This window comes from Mastigoproctus giganteus, chromosome 8 (genome assembly GCF_048544385.1).
Source record: "Mastigoproctus giganteus isolate SK-2022 chromosome 8, ASM4854438v1, whole genome shotgun sequence".
NCBI classification, from domain to species: Eukaryota; Metazoa; Arthropoda; class Arachnida; order Uropygi; family Thelyphonidae; genus Mastigoproctus; species Mastigoproctus giganteus.
Genome location: NC_143582.1, coordinates 113,530,867 through 113,557,138, shown reverse-complemented (window position 1 = coordinate 113,557,138; position 26,272 = coordinate 113,530,867). Strand labels below are relative to the sequence as shown.

Sequence of the window (26,272 nt, the reverse complement as noted above, 5' to 3'; positions counted from 1 at the left end):
CAAATGAGAATGTTACAGTTCCCTAGAGATTCTTGGATTATTAAAACCTACACACATTCCGCAAAGCTAAAGGTTTTAAAGCACTAAAATAGAATTAGATAAAATAGAAATATATTTCCCAGCATGTTACAACATACATTCACTATGAACATTTCAAAAATAGTATAAAACAATGTTTCTTGATCTAATTTTTAGCAACTATTTTTTTGAGCTAGTTGTTTTCAATAGTTCCATGGCTCTCATTAGTGACCATTACAAGATTAGTTCATGTCTTCATATGTACTTCATTTTTTTTTTCTTTTTGATTTACTTTTTATACATCATGGTCCCCCTATATGCCCTGGGCATGACCTAAGAGACCCTGTGGAAATTGTAAAACCTGTTAAAATGTTTCAGTTAGTATTGGTAGGTGGCAAATGATGCAAGAAAGCAAGCTTTCCAAAAAACTTTCAAGCTTTCCAGCAACATCCAAAAAAAAAAAAAAAAAAAACCTACCAACCTCAATTTTTCCATCCCCTCTAATAATTTGTCTAATTCTCTCTTAAATTTATTCAAACTACTCACTGGCTGTAAACAAATTTTTGCACATCTATCCTGAAACCATCCTTTTTCAATTTAAAAGTGTCCCCTTATGTGTGTAAATTTCTGCTATACTGACAGCATTTGAGACTAGTCCTTTCTTTCTTGTTGTGTGGAACTACAATGCTCATAACTACTTTGTTACTCACAAGACTCCGGGGTTCGAGCCCGTCACCACCAAATACGGAGGATGCAGAAAGGTCAGGGAATGACCACCGCATATCCCGGAGCAATATGGCCTTAGTTGCTATTGCTACTAATAACCAAATAACAAACAAACTCACAAGACTAAATATTAAGTGCCAATGTAGGGCCCTTGAAAATTAAATTTCCATGGAAAAACTTGCGAAATTAGCATTGAAAATAATATTTATGAAGAATAATTTTTTTTTACTTAAATCTAAAAATTTGAGTATTTAAGATATACATAACTGAAATATAGGGGTATTGCTCTAATTACAACTTCATGTCTTTCAGAAAAAACTGAACAGTCAATGTCACAAATGAAATGGTTTAAAATTGTTTCCTGTTTTTCTGTTCCGGAATTGGATCATCAGGACTTCCCCTCTGCCTGTATAAAAAATAACTGTTTTCTGACACTGTATACGTATACTCTGAAATGTCAATCTCAATTGTCCACTGATAATAAAAAAATTGCAATGCTTCAGTCTTTGGTGGAACAGATTTCTGAAGCAAAACCAAGGTATATTGCTCTTTTTATTCATTATTTTCTTAAAATTAAAATAAATATGAAACATAATAATAATAATCCTTTATTGCCTATAGACTGCCTACATAGATTAATTTTGAAAGTGATTCTAAAGTATCAACTTTAAAAATTACATTAAGTACGAACTCTGAGCACAAAGCATTTCTAAAGTGGTGCTTACATTTCTTTCTCATGGTGCTTACATTTCTTTTACCAGTATCTCTATTTCTTGTGCTATTAGATCATCTCTTTGCTACTAGTAATTAAAGGGAATTCGTCTTTTTTATCCTTGTCTGTGAACATTACTACTTCCACGAATGATGTAATAGTTGTCTGGTGGCACCAGGCAACCATTAGATCATATTAAAACAAGGAGGGGGAAAGCCAACCCCAAGAACTGAAATCAACGTTGGTCTACAAACTGAACACCCAGATGCACAACACTCAATCGTATAGTTTTGTAATATGGTATGCATTGGGATGTTGAGTACTGACAATAGCAACAAATTTTAAGATTGATGCAATCAAGTTGCCCTTTCCAGGTGCCAAGCAATTCCATGACCAAGTGACACTGCTCAGAATTAGCTCTCTCTTTGAAATAGAAATCATTTCCTTGTTTAAAGTCGTCATTAACACAGTTAAAAATCTGTAGTAAAGAAAGAAAGAAACTTTACTAGATTAAGAAGGAAAGTAACCTTCTCTTTTCCTTTCTAGTTTTATATTGCACCTTCACGATGGTGGGACTGTTAGTAATCCTGGGTATAACCTCCATGCACAAATAGATGGTGGGTGACCACCTAGGTGTGAACAAACATAAGCAGGGGTCGAGGTGTGGCACCCACACCACATGGAGGAACGCCGCCCATCTATGTTACCAGGCAGCACTCCGTGGTAGGTGGCTCTTATCAACCGGTGCAATACCACCACTTTGCTTATTGAAGGCTTCAAGTGGTGGAACCCATGTTTAGTCTCTAGAGCTAAGTTCCGGTCAACCCTTCCCTATCTCTTCCATCATGCAGTATGATTGATGACTTTGAGGTTATAATGAACATCGCGGCGAGATCCAATATTCCTTACATTTCGAGAGTACAGCTCTAAAATGGTGTTTGCAGACCGGAGTTAGTACACCGAACCGAACCTATTGGTAACTCTCTAGGAGGATTCCGGATCAGCTAGTGTATAATATTGCTACCTCTATTCTGCCATATAGTGACTGGAAGGAGTCCGAGTAGTGTGTTTGTGGGGAGCATTGTCGAGGCCACGTTATGTCAAGGATCTGGGTATATTCTTCCCATGTGTATGCCATATCCAAAAATTTCATTACTTCATACAGCATATCCCACCCACCTTTTCTTACTATTGAATACACCATGACTTGTCAAACTAATAGAGCAAGCTTATCTGCAAAAAGATCTAAATCTCCCAAGCACTTCCTAATTCATTTCACAAATATATGTGGTCTCAATTCTAATCTCAACGATGTCCATTTTCACTTGCAGTCTGCCAAACCCCATGTACTTTTTCTGACAGAAATTCAGTTATCGGTTGATTCGACTACTGCTCATCTCAAATGCCCAAATTATTCGCTGTATAATTCCTTTCGCCTCAAAGGTGGTACTTGTGCATATGTCCGTTCTGATATTCCCTGTCAGAGACTTGGCAATTTGGAATCTCCTCTCTTTGATCTTCTCTGGCTTAAAATCTCTCTACCTCATTGTGTCAAATTCATCTGTTGTCTGTACCGTTCTCCCAACTCCATTAATCACTTGGAGCTCTTTGACTTCCTCTGTTTGCAACTTCACTTCCTCCAGTCCAACTTTCCTAACAGTGAGGTAATTTTCCTTGGTGATTTTAATGTTTACAACTCCAGCTGGGCTTCCGTTTTCTAGTCACACCGACCCAGAAAGGTCGAGATGCTGAGGCTTTTGCAATTACTAATGACCTTGCACACAGATTGTTCATTTACCTACAAGAATACCGGACAATCCTAATCATACAGCCAATACGCTTGATCTTTTTCTCACAAACAACCCTTCTAAGTACACGGTCGTAGTGAGAGGTCCTTTAGGTACTTCAGATCACAACTTGGTGATTGTCTCTTCTCCAATGGAACCTTTATCTCATGGCTATTCCCAACCTCGTGTTGTTTGGCATTACAAGAATGCAAAATGGGATGACCTGCAAGACTTCTTTTCTTTTTTGTTCCTTGGTCGGATTACTGTTTCAAAACTTCTGATGTCAACGTTTGCTCAGATCGTGTCAGTGAAATTATTCTTGCAGGAATGGAATCCTTTATCCCACACTCCACTTTAAAATCTCGTCCTTTATCTGAACCTTGGTTTCCTAATAAATGTGCTAAGGCTGTTCAAGAGAAGAATGTTGCATATTGGAATTGACTTGTTTCTAATTCTTCAGTTTCATTTTCTGCCTACACCAAAGCTCGCAACAATTGTAAAGCAGTTATTAATCAGTCCAAACTAGAGTTTGAACAGGCTAAGATTAGAAAACTTGCTTCTTGCTCTAATGGTAGCCGAGCATTCTGGTCTCTTGTCAAAGCTATTAGCCGCAACTTTTGCCCATCTCTGCTCCCACCTCTGTCCAAACCCGATGGTTCTGTTGTCATTTCAGCCAAGGATAAAGCTGACCTGCTAGCATCCCATTTTTCTTCCAACTCATGTATTAATGATCTTGGTAAAACATTTCCCACCATTCCCAACATGCTCCAATCAATGCCTCCTGTGGTCTTTCGTCAAAAGGATGTCAGAAGGATTTTGAAGAATCTTGATGCTAAGAAAGCTCCAGGTCCCGATGGTATTTCTCCACTTGTTCTCAAAACTTCTGCTCCCGAACTTACTCCTATTCTTTGCCGCCTTTTTTCACTTTCTTATTCCAAAGGTGTTTTTCCTTCTGCTTGGAAATTTGCTCATATCCAGCCAGTTCCTAAAAAGGGTGACAAATCCCTCCCATCCAATTATCGTTCCATGGCAATTATTTCTACTCTTTCTAAAGTAATGGAGAAATCAATTAACCGCTAACTCTTAAGCTACCTAGAAACCTTCTGTCTGATCAACGATCACCAGTATGGATTCCGTCAGTATCGATCCACTGGTGATATTCTGGCTTATGTTACCCATTTATGGACTAATTCAATGGAAAGATTCGGTGAAACACAAGTAGTTGCCCTTGACATCTCAAAGGCTTTAGATCGTGTTTGGCAGAAAGGTCTTCTAAACAAGCTTCCGTCTTATGGTTTGCCAACTGTTTTTAGTAATTGGTTATCCAGTTTTCTCTCTGATCGCTCACTGAGGGTGATGGTAGATGGCTCTCTGTCTTCTAACTTCTCTAGTAATGCCGGTGTCCCCCAAGGTTCAGTTCTTTCCCCCACTCTTTTCCTCTTGTATATTAATGACCTTCTTCCATTGACTGGAAATCTTATCCATAGTGTTGCCAATGATAGCACATTGCATTTCACTTTCCATTTTGAGAAACCTTGTCCTGCTCAATCTGCTACCAATTCCTTAAATGTCGATCTTCATGTAATTCTCCAGTGGGGCAAAGACAACTTAGTTGATTTCAATCCTTCTAAAACTCAATCTTGTCTTATATCTCGCAAAAAGGATTCTTCTGCTCCTATGCTTATCTTTAGTGACACTCCGATTTCTAGGCAAAATGATATATCTCTTTTGGGGATTACCCTGACTTCTAATCTCTCTTGGCACAAGCACATTACAAATATTGCTTCTTCTGTATCTAAAAGAAACTTGGTTTTCTCTTTCACTCTCGGCATTACTTTTCTTCCAAACAGCTGCTCACTCTGTATAGATCGCAAATCCGCCCTGCAATGGAATATTTTTCCCACATCTGGGGTGGTGCCCCCAAAACCTCTCTCAGGCTTCTTGATTCCATTCAGAAGAGGGAAGGAGCAGCAGTGCGTAGCACATGCTTCTTGATTAGACCGGGGTTCGAGCCCGTCATCATCAAATACGGAGGATGCAGAAAGGTCAGGCAATGACCATCGCATATCGTGGAGCAATATGGCCTTAGTTGCTAATGCCCCTAAAAAAAAAACCAAATAACAATAACAATCAGAAGAGGGCTGTTAGGTTAATTAGTGATTCATCTCTAACAGAGTCTCCACTCGCCGTCTCATAGATGTACTGTTTCTGCTGCATGCCTCTTCTGCAGATACTTCCATGGGCGCTGTTCTTCTGAATTGGCTTCTATATTTCCAGTTCTCTCTCTCTTTCAAAACAGTCTGAACACGTGCCGCCACCAGCCAACATCCATTTACTGTCCAACTTGAAACTCACAGAACCAACTTTTCATCTTCCTCGTTTATTCATTCAACTGCCATTTTCTGGAACAATCTTCCTTCATACGTATTTCCTGAAAATTACAGTCTACAGAAGTTCAAGTCCAATGTAAACAAATACCTTCTTTCCTCTTCCCAACCTCCAACCCAAGCACGGTACTAAGTACTATAGGTTCTAATACTTTTTTTTGGTATTTTATATAAATATATATATATATATATTAATTACTAACCTCATAGTGCTTGGTCACAAGGAGGCACTGCTCCTGCCTCCACGTGGTGGGGCAGGTAAACTTGAGGGGAAAGGCTCTCCCTTCCAGAGTGAAAAGGAGCGAACTGACTCCAATACCCAGGAATTCACTGGGTCCATGGATCTGAATAGAAATGATCCAAGATATAAGGAATCGAGTTCTCTCGGAGATACATCCAAAGTGACCAAAAAATGCGATAGAAATAACTCTTTCACCACAAAGAGACTTAAAACTGACAAATGCTTTTAATTCTCCAACATATCTAATAATACATTCAAACACTGAGAAATCGGTAGGCCAGTTGTCACCCTCTCTCATACAAAAAACTTTTGAGGTTTGTCGGTCCACCAAAAAAAGTAAAAGATTAAAATCAGGTGATATTTTGGTAGAAACAGCTCATTCTAAACATTCCAAAAGATTATTACAAATGACAACCCTTGGAGGAACACCAGGAATGGTATCCCCACACAATACATTAAATACCTCAAAAGATGTCAATATGGAATGGCACCTTCTAAATGTGCCCAAAGGGAAAATCATAGTGAGCTTAGGAACAAGAAGTCATCAGTGTTAAAAGAATTACAATTAAAAAAGAAGGAATGATAACCCCCACTAGAATCTGATACTCACTTTTAACATGCTGAAGCCACCTAGATCAGTAAAAGCAGAATACCTACACTGCAATATTAGACCATACATCCCAAATTCTCTCCAATGTGGCCCCGGGTGCCAAGCAATTGTGACTGAGCAATTTCTCTGTGCTTCTAGTGCAATTTCCAAAAGCAATTTACAGTTCTTTTACTTTCTTTTCGTTAAGAAATCTATTTATTTCATAACTGCTCTTGTTACAAAAGTACTTGTACAGAGCAAGGAAGGCAAGCCACCTTTCTTTATTTTTCATAGTTTATTACTAACTCCTACTACTTCTCACTTGGTCACACCAGGCCCTGCTCCTGTCTCCCTGTGGCGGGGCCGGAAACCTTGCCAGTTCCATCACGGGGAGGCAGGTTAATCTGCCAAGGGCTGAAAGGAGCAAAAATGGACTGTACCAATACCGACTCTTGTGGTGGAATATGTTGCCACAAGGCACAATAACCAAATGATTCCTCCCCGAGGTAAAGTTTGCAATGACTAAAACTGCAAGATCCTGGTTCTCTCTCTGTCTTGAGATGTCCTTCTTGGTGACCAGCCATGGCTCCCTAAATGAAAAGCTATACCAACTGGGGCTTCTCACTACTGACCTATGTTTTTGTGGAGCCAAGGAAAACTGGTACCACCTTCTTTTTGATTGTGATTTGTATAAGAATCTCAGAGATCAACTTCGGAGAGGCATTCTGAACTTCTCCTCAAACCATGACATTTTCAACTAATCCAGACTCCAGATAATTTTTCTTCCCTGCAGGCCTTTGCCTCTGGCATTTTTGCTTGGTGAAAGACCTTGTATGCCAATGCCAACCAAAACCAGACAAACAGTTCTACAGCCTAGATTTCACACTTGGGAAGGGGAAGGCTAAATTCAATTTTTTTTTTTCTTTTTTTTGCTAAATTTGTCATACGTATCAATTTTTATTTTATTTTTCACATTTAAATATATTACTTTATTTTTACCTGCACCACTAGCTTTTTTTTATTATTATTTTTATATATTTTTTATTTTTATTTTATTTTTAGTTATTTATTTGTTATTATTATTTTTTTCATTTTAATTGTTATTCATTTTTTTTTATTATTATTTTTTAAAAAAAATTTTTTCTTTTTTATTATGATTATTTTCTTTCTTTTTTTTTTTTTTTTATCTCCTCTCTTCCCTCTGAAATGGGCCCCCAAAGGTTCCTAGCCCACCTGCTGACAACACCAGGTGAGTCTGAGTCTCTTTCAAGACTGTACGTGTTTTACTGGGACTGGCCCACCTTCCTGTGGTGTGAATGAGTACCCAGTATCATGGTGTGAATGAGTACCCAGTATCATCTGCTCAGGTGACTGATGCTTCTGGGTAGCCAAGCGGCCAGACACAACAATGGAACATGCACAAACCTACGTCACACACATATCTGGCCCATTTGTAGTGATACTGTACTTCACAGATATACGAGGCAGAGTTGAACAAACGTTCTAGGTGCCGCCCTTACATATGCACATGTCCACATTGACTCTTGCGGTATCAGTGCCCCAACACATTCTAGAGAGCAGGAAGATCACAATCCTTCCTATGCTAAGAGACAAAAGTAGGATACAGACCAGAATATCTGGCCTCACTTCCTTATAATACATTCCTTGACTGACTAGCCAGTCAGCAAGCTCTCTCCTTTTCTGATCCAGAAATGTCTAGAGAATGCTGCTGGCTCGCCAAAAATGGTTCGCAGACTAAAATCAGGTGACCTGCTTGTCGAAACAACACAACACAAGCACTCTGAGAAGTTACTCAAATTGAAAACACTTGGAGGAACTCCCATAGAAGTGTCACCTTAAACTACTCAAAAGGAGTTATAACAGAATGGGATCTTCTACATGTATCTCAGGAAGAAATTAAAGGACTCTCAGATCAATATGTTATTCAGGTCAAGAGAATCCAATTAAAAGGGACGGCTCTTTGCTTCCATCCAGAACCATCATACTAACTCTCAACTTGCCAAATCCACCAAATTCTGTAAAAGCTGGGTATTTGAACTGTCATGTCTGACTGTACATACCAAACCCTATCAGATGCTTCAAATGTCAAAAATTTGACCATTCACAGGCAGTATGTGCTTCATGGGTCTAAAGATCATATCCATACTGAATGTTCTGCACAGTCTTTACAGTGTCCGAACTGTAGATGAACTCACTCAGCTTATTCCAAACACTGTGAAACACGGAAAAGAAAAAAATGATTCAAAAATGAAACAAAACTGAGCATAAAGTTACGTATCTTGAAGCAAAGAAACAAATATCACCAATTACAGTAACATGTACATACGCGGCAACTGTCCAACAACAAAAACGTATAAGTGCTATTGCTACCTCTACTACTGGAGTTCAAACTAATGTTACGGTCCCTCCCAACATCTCTATATCTGATTGGGCTCGCTCCATCTTAGTTCCATCAGTTAAGTCATTCTCAATAACAACTTCCAATCAAGCCTTCAACACACAAGTTACAATTCGGAGAGAACCCATTTGGGGGGGGGGGGGGTCAGAAGATGCTTCTTCTGCTCCCCAGCCACAAATGCTAAAGATAGAGATACAAAAAACAAAAACCCTGTTCATGATCACAAGGATACCTACGAAAAAGAAGTCTTAGTGGAACTGATCTTAGAAATACATGCTGAGGAAGAGATGGATACTCGTCCACACTTCCCTAAAAAATAGAAAAGGCCTGAACGAAATAAGCAGACCACCATTCACAAAAAGACAGATACAAATACAAAGCACCAATATGATGCATACAATAATACAGTGGAATTGTCGAGGTTTCTGCAGTAACATCAATGACATTCGTGACTTAATTGATAAACATCATCCAGTAGGTAAACCGTTATAAACATAGCAGTAAACCATTGCGGTTCCTACAGAAAAGATCAATTTCCTTCCAGTGGAGCACAAGGCGGAGTGGCTATTCTAATCGACTCCAGAATTCCATGTAATCGCCTCCAACTACAAACATCTTTGGAAGCAGTTGCAGTAGAGTCTTAGTACGGTTTACATTCGCACTTTACCTTCCTCCAAATCAAGAGTATGCATATGCAGATCTTGAAGCATTAGTAACTCAGTTACCCCCCCCCCCTGTCGTTATCATGGGTGATATAAATGGACATCATCCCCTGTGGAGATCTCACCACCAAGACAAACAGGGAAAATTGATTGAAAAATTATTGTAAGAGCAAAATATCTCGCTGCTGAATACTGGAATTGAGACATACGTCCATTTGCCCACCAGAACAACCTGTGCAATTGACATCTCCATCTGTTCACCAGCCTTATACCCACTTATTGAATGGACGATCTTGAATAATCCCCTGAATAGCGACCATTTCCCTGTGGTCTGCAAAATGTTAACGAATGGTGTTTCACATCACGATGGCCAAAAAAGATGGAGATTCCATAAAGCTGACTGGACAAAATATGAAACACTTGCAACAATAGATGAACAAACAATCACCACCCAGCCTATAGACAATGCTGTAACTCATGTCACAAATCAAAATATAATGGCAGCTGAAGCTACGGTACCCCAGTCTTCTGGAAAATATCATAAACATGCCACAACGTGGTGGAATGATGAATGCAGTATATCCGAGAGAGAGGAGAGAGAAGAATAAGGCTTGGAATCTCTTCCGAAAGTATCCAACATCTATCAATCTCATAAATTTAAAAAAAGCTAGAGCTAGAGCCAGATATGTCCAGCATAGATGTAGAAAGGAATCATGGATACATTTTGCCTCCACAATTAGCAAAAATACAGATACCCATGTTATGTGGAACAAAATCAGTAAACTTAATGGGAGATTTCTTTCAGTACCAACTCCACTAATAAGCTGGAATGGACAAGATATCACTAACTCCAAGGAAATCGCAAACATTCTTGCAACTACTTTTGCAGCTTTATCAGCATACATTCCATCCTTTCAAAAAACTAAATCTGTAGCTGAAAAATACAAAATAAACTTTAATACCAGACAACATATCCCATATAACCAACCCTTCAACATAGAAGAACTGCAAAATGCTCTGGCGAAGTTGAGGAAGAATGCTGCACGACCTGATAACCTTCATTATCAAATGACACAACTTAGTCAAAAATCTCTAAATATGTTACTTATACTATACAATAGAATTTATATAGAAAACTGTTATCCAAACTCCTGGCATCACTCTATAGTAATTGCCTTCTCCAAACCACAAACATCATACGATTCCCACAAATTATTGACCAATAGCTCTAACAAGTTGCCTGGGGAAAACCCTGGAGAAAATGGTGAACAGCGACTAACCTGGTTTTTGGAAACCTATAAAATACTAAACATAAATCAATACAGCTTTCGCAAAAATATATCATCACTGGACCCTATGATAAAAGCAGAGACAAATATTCGCAATGCTTTTCTAAGGAATGAGCATCTAATTATGATCAGTCTTGACATAGAAAAGGCCTTCGACACTACCTGGTGATATGGCATTCTGAATGACCTCCACAACATTGGTTTGCGAGGCCACTTACCAACTTTGTGCAACTTTGTTTGCAATCAAGATAAACTCTATTATAAAAGACCTACTGAACACAGTTGAAGCATTCCTTTATGCAGATGATGTTACCATTTTGTACCATTCACAAAACGTGGAGATGATTGAAAGCAATTACGAAGCACAGTTAAAAAATAGAATTGTGGACAAAAAACAATGGATACAGAATACAGAACAAAAAACAATGGCCATACACTTCTGTAGAAAGTGAAAAATGCACCCAGATCCAGAAATAAGACTAGAATGCCAGCTGATACCTCTATCAAATAGTATTCGTTTCCTTGGCCTGATTCTCAATAAAAATCTTAACTTTCTGGAACATATCGAATGCACCCAAAAAAAACCTGTCTAAAAAAATTAAATATTCTCAGTTCTATCTGCAATGATGTGGGGACTGATCAGTTCACATTACTTCACCTATACCGTGCTTTAATCGTATCAAGACTAGACTATGGAGCCCCTGTATATAGCTAGTGTAGACCAAGTGTCATCAAATGGCTTGACCCTATACACCACAGGGCCTTACACATCTCCTTATGGGGCAAACAGAACATCGCCTGTACAAAGCTTATATGCAGAGGCCCATGAGCCTTCACTATGTCTCCGGAGGCAAATGCTACTATTAAACTATGTCATTAAAATCTGAAGCCTTCCTCTACATCCAACGTAGCAATATCTCTTCAATCCACAGTGGGGAGCTGATCAGTTCACATTACTTCACCTATACCGTGCTTTAATCATATCATGACTAGACTATGGAGCTCCTGTATATAGCACATCTATATACAGGAGCTCCTTATGAATCTCCTTAGGGGGCAAACATATCAAGTAAGTAAATAAACCAGCTGGGATACGACTAAAAGAACTAGTTTCAAAATGGAGTCTAAGCTTTGACAACGTATTTGAGTAAAACAGTATAACTATTCCACCATGGCTCACTTTCACGCCTGACTTTGACACTTATTATCAACAGTGGGGAAAAAGCACTCTGGAAAATGTCAATATAAAACAGATGCATGCAGCCCACTCATCACAGTTCTCTGAATATTTTCAAATATATACAGATGGCTCTAAAACAGATACTCAAGTGGGTGCTGCAGTGGTCCTTCCACACACTATCATCTCACAGCAACTCCCAAATGAATGCAGTAATTATTCTGCTGAGCTATTTCCCATACTAATAGCCTTAAAATACATTGAATCCTCTCCTCTTCTGAAACATCTCATATATACCGATTCACTGAGTGCAATACATGCTGTCCAGCAAAAGCAGACTCCATCACATCCCATCCTTCACCAGATACAACCTCACCTTTTGAAGCTCAAAAGCAAAAAAAAAGTAAATTTCTATTGGATCCCAGGACATGCAGGCATTGATGATAATGAAAGTCCTGATCGAGCAGCAAAGAATCCTACAAATATAAACCTAAGGCTTTACAAAGTTTTTTGTTTTTTTTTTTATTTAATGAATATTTTTTCTTTTTCTGTGAATAATAGAAGTGGAAAGTACTATATTTCCTGCCATATAAGATGCCCCCATAATTTAGCAAAGATTATTTAAGTGAAAAAAAATAACGTTTTTGAGGAACAGATTCTATTTTATTACACATGTGCATTACTTCTAATTCTTTTTAAACAAAAACATTTTATAATATGGCTATTTTTATACCATTCATACTAAGGTGAACCCAAAATATTTTAATATCATCACAAAATTCACATATAAAACTATTATTCTAATTCATCTTTAAAGAACAATAAAAAAAATTGGGCAATAATAAAAGCAAGTTTTTATTCATCTTCAAAGCCCAGAAATCCATCACTCCTGGCATTCTCATGGTCATTGCTGCTGTCTGATAATGAACTGTCACTCTCATCAAACAGGACATCATCTGTGCCATCCAAGGCATTGGATGGCACAGAAGATGATGTCTTCTACTGCAGATAGAACTGATGCCACACTTCTTAAATGGCTTTAGAACTGTCTTGAACTTTACTGCAGCCTAAGAATTTTTTACCAATTGGCAATCCTGAGAAATTGATAGTCTCTTCATACAGCCAGTAGGTGTTAAGCTGTGTTGTGGTACCTTCATCCATTTAGTCCATTCTTTCACAAAGCTTTAAAAGGCTTGATATTAGAAACATCCAGTGGTTGGAGTTGGCCACTAAATCCACCTGGAATTACAGCAAGTTGTGTTTTTAACCCTTCTCTTGTTTTATGTGCACAAAATTGGTCTCATACCAGTAGGGCTGGTATGAGACTAATGAGAATGCAAGGATGCTATGACCACATTAGTTTCAGCCCTAGTTTGACGCCACCCACCTGTTACGATGAACATGCACAGAAATACCATACCTGGTGGAATTTTTTCCTTTGGCAGAATTTTTCTTTTGAATAAAAGAAGAGGTGGAAGTTTTGATCTGTTGGCAAAACAAGCTAAAACAGCACTATAGAATGTCTTTTTGTGGCTTGACGTCTTCACAGTTATTGATTTTGTACCTTTTAACATTCACACTTCTGTTTGAGGTACTTCAAATTTTAAAGGTGCTTCATCCATATTACTAGTATGACCAAGAGTTTGTAGCTTGTGTGCTTCCTAGCATTAATTATAAATCTCTGAAATTCCAGGATTTGGTTTTCATATTGTTCTGGCATTTTCTAGGCTACCTTTCATTGTGTCCTCATAGCTAATGCCATTTCACTTAATAAATCTATAATACCAACTTGTTAAGTTACCAAAATCATCATGTTCCTTTGTTGATACAGTTATACCACAGTTCCTCTGCTCTGTTACCAGATATTCAGTTCTTTCTCAGGTACCATCCATTTTGCTATTGGTTGATGAAAGTTATGCTTATTTTTGACACAGGTAATGAGAGAGCAGATCAGGCAGTCAAACAACAAATTACTCATCTGAGTGTACATAAATTCAAATTGAGGAAGGACAATTATAGAATAGATTGTGCGGAAATATACCTTTAGCCGGCGGGTGGTTGATAGTTGGAACAAACTTCCATCTATTGTAGTGCAGGTCAACAACTTAAATAAGTTCAAGGCAGAACTAGACAAACATTTGGAGTGGATGGATGGGTGAAATGGGAAGGGTTGTTTTCTTTTTTTTGGCTGATGCTATCTAAGCTTTGTTTCTTGCATCATATGCCTCCGCTAATGTTAATTCTAACCAAACAGTACAACACCAGCAATTTACCAAGTACCATATGTGAATTATTTGAAGCATATAAAAAAAGGTCTGTACATTTCAGTGGTCAGAAATATGAAAATCGCAAAGGAATAACAAATTGCTTCAAATCAAAGAGGAACCAGCATTATGGATTTCCAGCTTCAGACAAAACAGATGGCCCCGGGTGCCAAGCGAATCTTGAGGCCAAGCGATCTTCCCTGCGAATTCTACTACGATTATATTAGAGAGATAAGCTTTTCACTTTGAGTTCACACATTTTTCCTTCTGTTATTCAAATATATAATAAGAACTCTCTTTCTTAAAGCATAAGGAAGAAGTTTCAGAAAGGAAAATAGCCTTTCTTAATTTTTCTGTGTATTAACCTTCTATTTTACTTGCTTGGTCACTTGGTGGCACTACTCCTGCCTCCCCATGGCGGGACTGGACCTGGGTGAAAAGACATCACCCAGGACTAAAAGGAGTTGAAAATGGACCAAAAAACTAACAACACGAGATTGGAGAAAGTTAACTCCAATAAATGTGATGACTTACAGCTGAACATGTCTCAGGCTAAAAGAATGAAAATAAACAGCTCTCAGCCTACTGTCCCTTTTTTTTTTGGTGATGCATTCGTTATCATCACAACCCGTTGGGAAATTATCCCCTTTCTTAGTTCAGAAGACTATAGAGTCCATGGTTGGATCACCAAAAATGATAAAACGATTACAATCAGGTGATCTCTTAGAAACCTCATTAAGTCATCAATCGGAAAAATTGCTACAAATGAAAACTTTTGCAGGACTACCGGACTACCAGTTGAAATTACCCCACATAATTCCCTGAATACATCGAAAGGTGTTATTACCGAATGGGACCTTTTGACTGTTTCAGAGGAAGAACTACTGAACGAGCTAACAGAACAACAAGTGATACATGTTAGGAGGATAATGATGAAGAAAGACGGAATTCTCATTCCAACCTGATCAGTAATTCTCACCTTTAACAATCCTTCTCTTCCCCATTCAGTTAAAGCAGGATATTTAAATTGCAAAATCCGACCATATATACCAAATCCAATAAGGTGTTACAACTGTCAGCGATACGGACACTCTCAGTCGACATGTCGCAGTGATCCCATCTGTCCACTCTGTGGATCAAAAGACCACAATCTAGCAAACTGCACATCCGCTACACCACTCTGTCCCAATTGTCACGAAAATCATCCTGCTTTTTCGAAGACATGCGAAATGGGGGTATTGGGAAAGCAAATTCAAAAATACAAAGTATAAAATAAAGTGTCTTATCCGGAAGCAAGAAAACAGATACGTGCAACCAAACCTTCACGTTCCTATGCTAGCCACTGAAACGGAGGTAGCAATACCTCTAAATCAAATTATAGACTGGAGTAAAGTAATATTGATGACAAAAACAATTTCACAAGAAACATCCAGTACTAAAGAGCAGGATACTTCCGTGCCTAGAAAGCAGAAATCAGAAGTAACATCTTCAAAAACAAATCAAACATCATCTAGTAAACTGTGTGAACAGAAACAAACAAACATAGACCAAATGGATACTGAAGAACAGAGAGAGAAAGTACTAGAACTACACCCTGCAGAAGATATTGATACACCTCGTCCTAATTTTCCGAAGAAAGACAGACCCAAATATGATAAACGGAAAAACTCAAAAGCGCAGTCAGATTCAGCAAATCGTCCCGAGACCTAAATAATGCAACATATCATTATACAATGGAACTGTCGTGGTTTACGTGGAAAATTGGATGAAATAAAAGATATTATTCAGCAGTATAAACTGGCCTGCATTTGCCTTCAGGAGACCCATCTAACACCTCAATCTTCACTCACATTTCAAAATTATACTTTTTTTACAAAAATTATAAATTATAAATTATACAAAATTATACACTTTTCCGGAGAGACAGGAATGATAACAGAACTGCCAAAGGAGGAGTGGCAATTTTGGTGAATACTCATATACCAGCTAAGCAAACAACATTAAGAACCAACTTAGAAGCAGTAGCAGTAAGAATAGCCATCGGAATTTCTATCACAATCTCGTTCATTTATCTTCCACCAAATATCCCTCTCTCCAGATCGCAATTAAATGATCTTACTATGCAGCTCCAACCTCCCTACTGCCCTATGGGAGATATGAATGCCCATCATCATTTGTGGGGATCTACTCACACAGACAGTAGAGGTAACATAATCGAAACTTTCATAGATGATCAACAACTGAATTTACTGAATACCGGATCTCACACTTATATCAGTTTGGGTACAGATATCACCTCTGCAATAGACTTAACAATATGTTCTCCATCAATTTATCCTAGTATAGAATGGTTCGTGTTGAATGATCCTTACAACAGTGATCATTTTCCGATAGTATGTTCCATACAGACACAATCAACTCTTACAGAAGGAACCAGAACAGTATGGAATTTTAAAAAAGCTAATTGGAGTAAATATATGCAATTAATCAAACTGGATAAGCAATTAATAGAAACCCTGCCAATAGATGATGCTGTCTTATATATCAACGATCAACTGCTAGAAGCTTCCAAAGCTACAATACCTCAAATAAGTAAGGCAAGGCAGGCACGTTACAACTCTTGGTGGAATGCAGAATGTGCAACAGCAAAAACAAAACAAAATCGTGCATGGAATAGATTCTGTCAATATCCAACTACCGCCAATTTAATTGCATATAAAAAAGCCAAAGCTGAAGCGAGGAGAATTCAGAAAAAAGCAAAGAAAATGTCTTGGATCGTGTTCGCTTCCTCACTTACTAGGAACTCGAATCCTGGTTTGGTGTGGAAAAAAATTCAGATTTTAAGTGGAAGATATCCAATCACACAATCTCCAATCTTCCATTGGAAAGGGCAGGACGTTTTTCAAACTGACCAGATATCAGAAATTTTGGCTGACTCTTTCGCTTCCATATCAGCAGTTACAAGCTACAGCACTGACTTTCAAAAATATAAAGAGCAAGCTGAACGGAGTAAATTGAATTTCTCTACCAAGATATCTCATTTCTATAATCTACCATTTCTAAAAGAGGAATTACTTACAACCATTACAAAATTACCTAATAGCATACCAGGTCCCGATGGCATTTATTATACTATGATACAACACCTAAACTCTGATTGTCTGGAAATCCTGCTAGCTCTATATAATAGAATTTTTCTGAACAACCTGTATCCATCCATATGGCGGCATGCAATTGTCCTTACATTTCCCAAACCCGGAAAAGATCCTTCCTATACATATAATTATCGCCCGATTTCACTGACCAGCTGCTTAGGAAAAATCCTTGAACGAATGGTGCATAATAGACTTACGTGGTTGCTGGAAAAAGAGAATGTTTTATTACCCCACCAATTTGGATTTAGGAAAAATAGATCAACACTTGACCTACATGTCAAAGTGGAAACAAATATTAGAAACTCATTTATAAGAAAGCAGCATATGGTGATGGTAAATCTAGATCTTGAAAAAGCCTTTGACACAACATGGAGATTCGGAATTCTACGAGATCTATTTCAATTAGGATACAGAGGACAATTTATAGAAAAATTTCTTGCCGACAGAACATTTCAGGTACGATATAAAGGCTGTTTATCTACAATCTATATACAACAGGAAGGGGTTCCCCAGGGCTCAGTATTAAGTGCAACCCTGTTTGCACTGCGGGTGAACAATATCACAAAGGTTATACCCCCACCATTGGAAATATATATGTATGCAGATGATCTTTCCATTTCATTTCAATCACAAAGCATGAACACAATTGAACGACAGCTGCAGTTATCCATAAATAAAATAGAAGTATGGACTCAAAATAATGGATATAGAATATCTGAGAAAAAATCAGTTGTTATACACTTCTGTAAAATGCGTGGTCTTCATCCTGAACCGGTCTTATACTTAAATAAAATTGCTCTACCTGTTGTTCAAAATTTCTCCTTTTTGGGCTTAACAATAGATAGAAAACTAAACTTTCATGAACATATACTAAGACTTCGAACTAGTTGCCTCTTAAAACTTAACATCTTGCACACAGTATCTTCAATAGCCTGGGGAGCCGACAGGTCCACATTATTACTATTATATAAAACTTTGATTAGATCTCATTTAGATTATGGATCTCCTGTATATGCTTCAGCAAGAAGGAGCTTCTTACATCGCCTAGATACCATTCACCATAATGCTCTCCGCATAGCTCTAGGAGCATTTAGAACTTCACCAATCTACAGCCTGTATGCAGATGCTTCGGAACCCCCGCTGCATCTTCGACAAGATTATATACTGTGCATGTATGCGGCAAAAATATACGGTCAAGCATCACATCCAAATTGGTCCATTATTCACAATCCACCATAGACAAGTAATTATGATTGCAAGCCAAATGAAAATAAACCAGTAGGACTGCGCCTCAGACACTCAGCTCAAGTTTGGGAAATACATTTCCAGCACATTTCTGCAGTAGATATAAACTCAGAACCTCCTTGGATTCCAACTGTGCCTTTATCCATATCACATCTTACAAACAGGAATAAAAAAGAGATCTCTCCAATCGTTATACAAAAGCTTCATGCACTGCACAGTTTCGAAAATAGAAACAGTCATCAGATTTACATGGATGGTTCAAAATCGAACAACTCAGTAGGTGCCGCAGTAGTTTTACCGGAATATATTATATGTCTCCTTGCCTCATGTTTGCAGTATTTTCACAGCAGAATTATATGCTATTAAACTAGCAATGGATGATATTACCCAGCATCAACTTCTACCTGCTCTAATCTATACTGACTCCCTTAGTGCAGTAGCAGCTTTACAGAACAGCAAACATTCCTCAAATTCCTTGATTCAGCATATCAAAAAACAACTCGGAGTTTTGCATAAAGCAAGAAAACAAGTGTCTATCTGTTGGATTCCCAGCCATGCTGGAATTCTAGGAAATAATCATGCAGACCAAGCCCCAAAAAATCCAGATCTTAATATACAAGATAACTTTCAGTTTGTACCATTTACAGATTATAGGGATGTATTTCGTACCAAATAAACTTCCATCTGGAAACAACTTTGGAGGGACCAATCGTGCAATAAACTTCGCAGAATAAAAAAGATCTATGTTTGTGGCGATCTAGCTCACGTACAAATAGACAGGAGGAAGTTATATTAACAAGACTGCGCATTGGACATACCTTCCTCACTCACAAACATTTACTTTTAAGAGAAGATCCACCGCTCTGCTCTGTCTGTCAGATACAACTTACAGTAAGGCACATCCTGATTGATTGTCCATCCTATTCAGTCGTTCGAACCACCTCCTTCCAATCATTAGGAAACTTGCAAGCTCCTCTAACCCTCTCTCATGTACTTGGTGACAAAGCAAACCTAAGTGAGCTCTTTATATATATTAAACATCTAGGAATAATAAATACACTCTGATATATCTATCCTAAATCATTAAAATGAACGTAATGATGCTGACAGACACATATTGGCCACAGTTGCCCTTGTGTCGTGAAACTTTCATACCAACAACAACAACAATAAAACAGACAGGAAGAAGTTCTACTAGCAAGGCTAACCCATATGTTTCTTCTCGTGTGGGATGATCCACCTCGGTGCATGCATTATCCATTACAGTCAAACATGTACTCTTAGATCGTGCACACTATTCCCATTTCAGATAAAATACTTACTGCTCTCAGTCACGATTGCAAGAACAATTATCACTTACCCGCATCATTGGAAACAGTGCTAATCTAGCTGAACTCTATACCTTCCTGAAACAAATACACATATATGAATTCCTCTGATGCCAAACTGGATGAAAGTATTATATTATTGTAGAATAATAATATAGGAACTGGCACATTTTTGCCTCAGCTGCCCTTAAACACCCATACCAATACCTTTGGAAGCCCAGATGGATCTAGTAAATACAAATAATGGCCACACTCAAATTATTCTTACAGCTGAATTGTTGTGGATTCCATCAAAATAGGGTGCCTCCTTAGCCAGGTGGGAAGGAGGTGCCCTATTTTGATGGAATAGGGTGTAGCACACGCTTCTTGATTAGACCAGGGTTCGAGCCCGTCACCACCAAATACGGAGGATGCGGAAAGGTCAGGGAATGACCACTGCATATCCCGGAGCAATATGGCCTTAGTTGCTAATGCTCCTAAAAACCAAATAACAACAACAACAACAACTACTTGTCTATTAAAAACTGGGGAAAGGCCAACACTCCACCGTATATCTAACTACAATTTGATGCTGCATATCAAACTGAATACTCTGAATCATTGCCTGTCTTCGCTGGTTTGTTCAAAGTTGGAATCACCTGTCATATTAACCCCGTGGGCTCACATCTGGTGAGTATGGGCTTGGCACACCCAGGGTCCTGAGCTGGATATCATCATTCTTCTCTTTCTTGGTGATTCCCTTTTACTTTTGACTCTCTCTCTCTCTCTCTCTCTCTCTCTCTCTCTCTCTCTCAGGGTAACTTGGGAACTTTTTTTTTCCTGGTGCAGCATAAGCCTCAGGCTTCCTTGCACCATTTGGCTATTAATAATAATAATGTCTGCCATGTCCACCGATAGCACTGTATCATTAGCATTAGTTGAGTCATATGATGCAAGAAACCGAGCTTATAGAGCATCAGCCAAAAAAAAAAAAACCCTTCCCATTTCACCCATCCCATCACTCCAAATGTTATCATTATTATTATTATTATTAGCCACATAGTGTAAGGAAGCCTGAGGCTTATGCTGCACCAGCTAAAAAAAAATTTCCCAGTTACCCTGAGAGAGAGAGAGAGAGAGAGAGAGAGAGAGAGAGTCAGAAGTAGAAGGGAATCACCAAGAAAGAGAAGAATGATGATATCCAGTTCAATACCCTGGGTATGCCAAGCCCATACTCACCAGATGTGAGCCCCTGGGGTTATTTTTGTCTAGTTCAGCCTTAAATTTATTTAAGCTATGAACTTCCACAACAACAGATGGAAGTCTGTTCCAGCAATCAACTACCCACTATCTGAGAAGATTACCCATGAGTGCAGTATATACACAGCAGAATTATATGCTATAGAGTTAGCCTTGGATAGCAATTAAAACTAATTACTATCAGAGGTTATAATATGCACAGATTCCAAGTGCTTAACAAGCTTTATCAAGTGTGAGATGCAATCCTCATTTAGCCCTGTTTAGAATTCAGCAGTTGTATTCACTCTATGAATCTGCATTCGATATTCATTTCTCCAGGATTCCAAGCTACATTGGGATTCAGGGTAACACCCAAAAAATGCTGCTCCCAGATCTACACAACCATTAAGAGTCACAGCCTGTTAGACCCTCTGTGCAGAATACAGCAGATAATGCATAAAAGATTACATGTCCAGTGACAACAATCATAGCATGGAGAGGCCACAAACAAACTACATTAAATCAAGCTTGTAATTAAAATGTGGCAGTCTAGTTTGGGCAGTAGTTGTAGAGAAGAAATTGTTCTTGCTCACCTCCACACAGCACATTTATCTCACATATTCCTCTTTTGTTGAGGGCTGACGACTCCCTGCTGCACCACCATTTTAACAGTCCAGTATGTTTTAGCTGAATGTCCTGATTTTATAAATGAATATTGTTCATCTTTTACATTTTTAGTTATCTCACTGAGCCTCATACACTCAGTCAGATTTTATCTAGCAATGACCATGTGTCAGCAGTTTTTAGTTTTTTAAAATATCTGCACCTGTTCTTATGTATTTAATATTATACTTTTAACTGTTATTTGATTTTATTTTGTCACATATTTGTATATACAAGATGTGGTTATTAAATGAGGCTGTGTTCACAGTTACTACATACCAAGCACCACCTGTGAAACAAAGGCACAACAGTTGACTGTGCAACTTGCCACTAGTTGTCTGCCAAGTTACGTCCACAGGCTTATTCACTTTGCAGTAAGACAGGTTTTCATTACCTTGTGTTTTTGCAGTTTGCCTTAAAAATGACAGACAAAAGAATCAAACTCAAATTTAAAAAAAAAACTAAAGCTATAAACAGTAACTGAAAGTTATGAGTTGTTACATCAAGTTTATGGCAAAGATATTATATCAAGAGCTTGCATGTTTGAATGGTGTAAAAAAATTTTAGAAGAAAGAGGATGACCAGGGAAAGAGGATGTGGATGACCAGGCCATCTGGTATCCTTGAAAACTGATGAAAATGCTAACTGGGTCAAGGCATTGATTAGAAGCAATCATCATCAATATGGACAAATTTTAATTGAAAATTTAGGCATGGGAAAAGTGTGTGCCAATATGTTACCAAAAATTTTGAATGAAGATCAACAAATGCGAAGACTCCAAGTTTTTGAAGATGTTTTGAAAAAAAAATTTAACATCCAAACTTTCTGGGCCCCGGGTGCCAAGCAGTTGTCACTAAGCGAATTCTCTGTGCAATTTCTTAAAAGCGATATATAGTTCTTTTACGTTCCTCTCGTTATGTTACAAGAGCTGTTATTTATTTAATAACAGCTCTTGTAACATAAGTACTTGTACAGGGTAAGAAAGGAAAGACACCTTTCTTTTTCTGATAATTCTATTACTAACCCCTACTACTTTATGCTTGGTCACACCAGGCACTGCTCCTGCCTACCCGTGGCGGGGGCCAGTAACCTGGGTGATAAAAACAAACCCGCAGGGCCAAAAGGAGCCATCATGGATATAAGTAATTATCCATCTTTAGAGCCCTCGAGCTCAAGATCAGAAATTCCTGACGACCATGACTCCAATCGTCCGAAGTGGCTACGGACGGAAAATCAGAATAAAGACGTGCCAGCATTTCTTATAATGCATTCATTATCCACGCAAACTATCGCCTTTTCTAATTCAAAAATGTTTAGAATTGGTTTGTGGATCTCCTAAAATGGTTAACCGTCTCCAATCTGGAGACCTTCTAATTGAAACTTCTAAGGCAACTCATTCAGAGAAGCTGTTAAAATTAACATCATTTAACAGTATTCCAGTGTCAGTTACTCCCCATAACACTCTGATCACCTCAAAAGGCATTATCAGCGAATGGGACTTACTATCTGTCTCTGAAGAAGAGATAATAATACAAGAACTCAGGGAACAAAAAGTGACTCATGACCAGAGAATAATGACCAAAAAAATATGGCAACCTACTACCAACCAAAACTCCGACTCTTCCATCTTCTGTTAAAAGCCAGTTATTTAAACTGCAAGATTCGGCCATACATTCCAAATCCCATTCGCTGCTTTAAGTGCCAGAAGTATGGTCTTCTCGAACGGCATGCCAAGGCAATGCTGTGTGACCTATTTGTGGCTCTAAGAAGCATTCCTTGGAAATGTTCCTTAGAGCCACAAATAGGTACAGCTTCCACTCCTACTTAGACTGTACAGCTTCCACTCCTACTTGCCCGAACTGTAAAGGAAGCCATCCTGCATTTTCTAAAACATGTGACCTTTGGAAAACAGGAAAAAAAATCTAGAAATATAAAGTGGAGCACAAAGTCACATACCCGGAAGCAAGTACTGTTAACCATGCCTAGCCGATCATACGCGTAGGTCACAAAAAACAACCGGTCAGCTGCAACTCAAACAGATGTTTCCATCGAACCTAATATTTCCTTTGCTATCTGGGCCAAAACTGTGCTAACGTGTAATAAGAAATCTACAGTCAGTGAAACCAGCAACACACCAATCAGTATCCCAACTGATGCTATCTCAACCACGCCCGAAACAACAAAAATCTGTTAGTGTTGAAAACCACACTATAGCAACATGGAAATGGAGGTTCAGTCAGAAGGTGAAGACACAGTACTAGAATTACATGCCAATGATATCATGTCAGATAGGACACCCAACCTTTCCCAGAAATGAAAAATCAAAACTAAGCAGACAGAAACTCCAGAAAAAACAGTCAGATCAATCTTCATCAAATAAACCCAACCAATGAACACATTCCTACAATGGAACTGTAGAGGATTTTGCAGTAATTTTGATGACCTGAGTGATTTACTTATTCAAACAAATGCAGTAGGTGTATGCTTACAGCAAACATTTCTATCACCAAAAGTCTCTCTTAGATTCAAATATTACACCATGTTTAGGCAAGACAGAGATTCTGACGGTCTTGCTTGTGGAGGGGTAGCTGTTCTTGTAAAATCCACTATACTGTCAAGACTTCTCCAATTACAAACCTCCTTAGAAATTGTAGCAGTTTGGATGGCAAATCATTAACCGTTGCATCCATTTATATCTCACCAAATTATCCTTGCTCCCAGACTGAACTTGACAATCTAATCGCACAACTGCCGCCTTCTGTCTGTTTTTTCAGTGATTTCAACGGCCACCATCCATTGTGGGGATCTTCCACCATGGATAGAAGAGGTCAATTAATCGAAACATTCCTGGATAACCATAACCTGACTCTGCTAAATTCTGGCTCTCCAACTCATGTCCAACTACCTACAGGTACTACCTCAGCCATAGACTTATCCATCTGTTCAGCATCTCTTTTTGCAAGCATGGAATGGTTATTGCTGAATGATCCATTCCACATTTTCCTATTATCAGTGCATTTTCCATTTTCCTATTATCAGCATTTTCCATTTTCCTATTATCAGTTCAATTCAAACACAGGTTGTGTCATGGCCTAAAGGCCGTACTGTTGGAACTTTCATAAAGCAGACTGGCAAAACTACTCAACTTGTGTCCTACTCGACACTGAATATGTTCAGCAACAACATATTGATGATATAACTAGCCACATTACCATCTAAATCCTATCTGCAGCAGAAATTTCTATCCCAAAATCAGAACAGTGCAAGTGCATACACAAAAATCAGAATGCTGGTTTGGTGGAATGCAGATTGCTCCAAAGAGAAAGTAGAAAAAACCGTGCTTGGAACCAGTTCTGCAAATGCCCAACTACTGCAAATCTAATTTTTTACCAAAAACTCAGAGCAAAAGCAAGGCAAATTAGGAAGAAAGCAAAACGTGACTCCTGGATTAACTTCACATCAACTATTAACAAAAATACCGACACTCGAATTATATGGAAAAAAATATAAGCTCTCAATGGGAAATTTCTACCACAGCAATCTCCAATAATACAATGGAATTGGCAGAACCTATCCCCTTCTACTGACATTGAAAATGCTTTAGTAGAATCTTTTTATAACATTTCCGCCTCTTCCTCTTATGTGACCTCCTTTCAATGCATTAAAACTGATGAAGAACGTCATAAATTTAATTTTTTAATTAGACTCTCACTTCCGTATAAATTAAATTTATACAGAAGCGAAGCCCTTTACTATAGCTGGGCTCAAAGAATCCTTGAGTAAATCTCCAAATAGTGCAGCAGGGCCAGACGGCATTCACTACAGTATGCTGAAGTATCTATGTGAAATTGATCTCTACATATTATTACTCTTTTATAACTGGATCTTCTCAGAAAATACATATCCTCTCTCATGGTGTCATTCCTATATTTGTGCTATTCCAAAACCAGGTAAATATCCTTTTCTAGTTGAGAATTACAGACCAGTATTGTTGACAAGCTGTTTGGGCAAAATCTTTGAAAGGATGGTGCATAAGAGGCTCACCTGGGTTCTAGATTCCCAAAATATTCTTTCTGATCACCAATATGGCTTCCGTAAAAACAGATCTACTCTAGATTTACTACTCAAAATTGAATTTAACATATGTACCGCTTTTGTCATGAGCAACATCTAGTGATGGTGAACCTAGATATTCAGAAAGCATTTGATACCACTTGGCATTATGGTATTATTAAAGATCTACATCAGTTGGGGCTGAGAGGCTACCTTCCTCAAGTCATCCAGAACTTTTTAAGGTTACGCACCTTTCAAGTCCAATATCAAAACGTGCTGTCAGCATCTCACATTCAAGAACAGGATGTTCCACAGGGTTCCATCCTAAGTGCTACCCTA

The 26,272-nt window shown here is 38.3% G+C and overlaps 1 protein-coding gene across 1 annotated transcript in view; it reads left to right on the top strand.

Moving 5' to 3' along the window:
• The window catches only part of Epg5 (ectopic P-granules autophagy protein 5), a 1,526,775-nt gene that overhangs the window by 1,423,599 nt on the left and 76,904 nt on the right, over positions 1-26,272 (top strand). Inside the window, exon 43 of the mRNA XM_090380318.1 lies at positions 1,057-1,282. Within this exon, the coding sequence (XP_090236444.1) occupies positions 1,057-1,282 (226 nt within the window). The remainder of the gene's footprint in view (positions 1-1,056; positions 1,283-26,272) is intronic.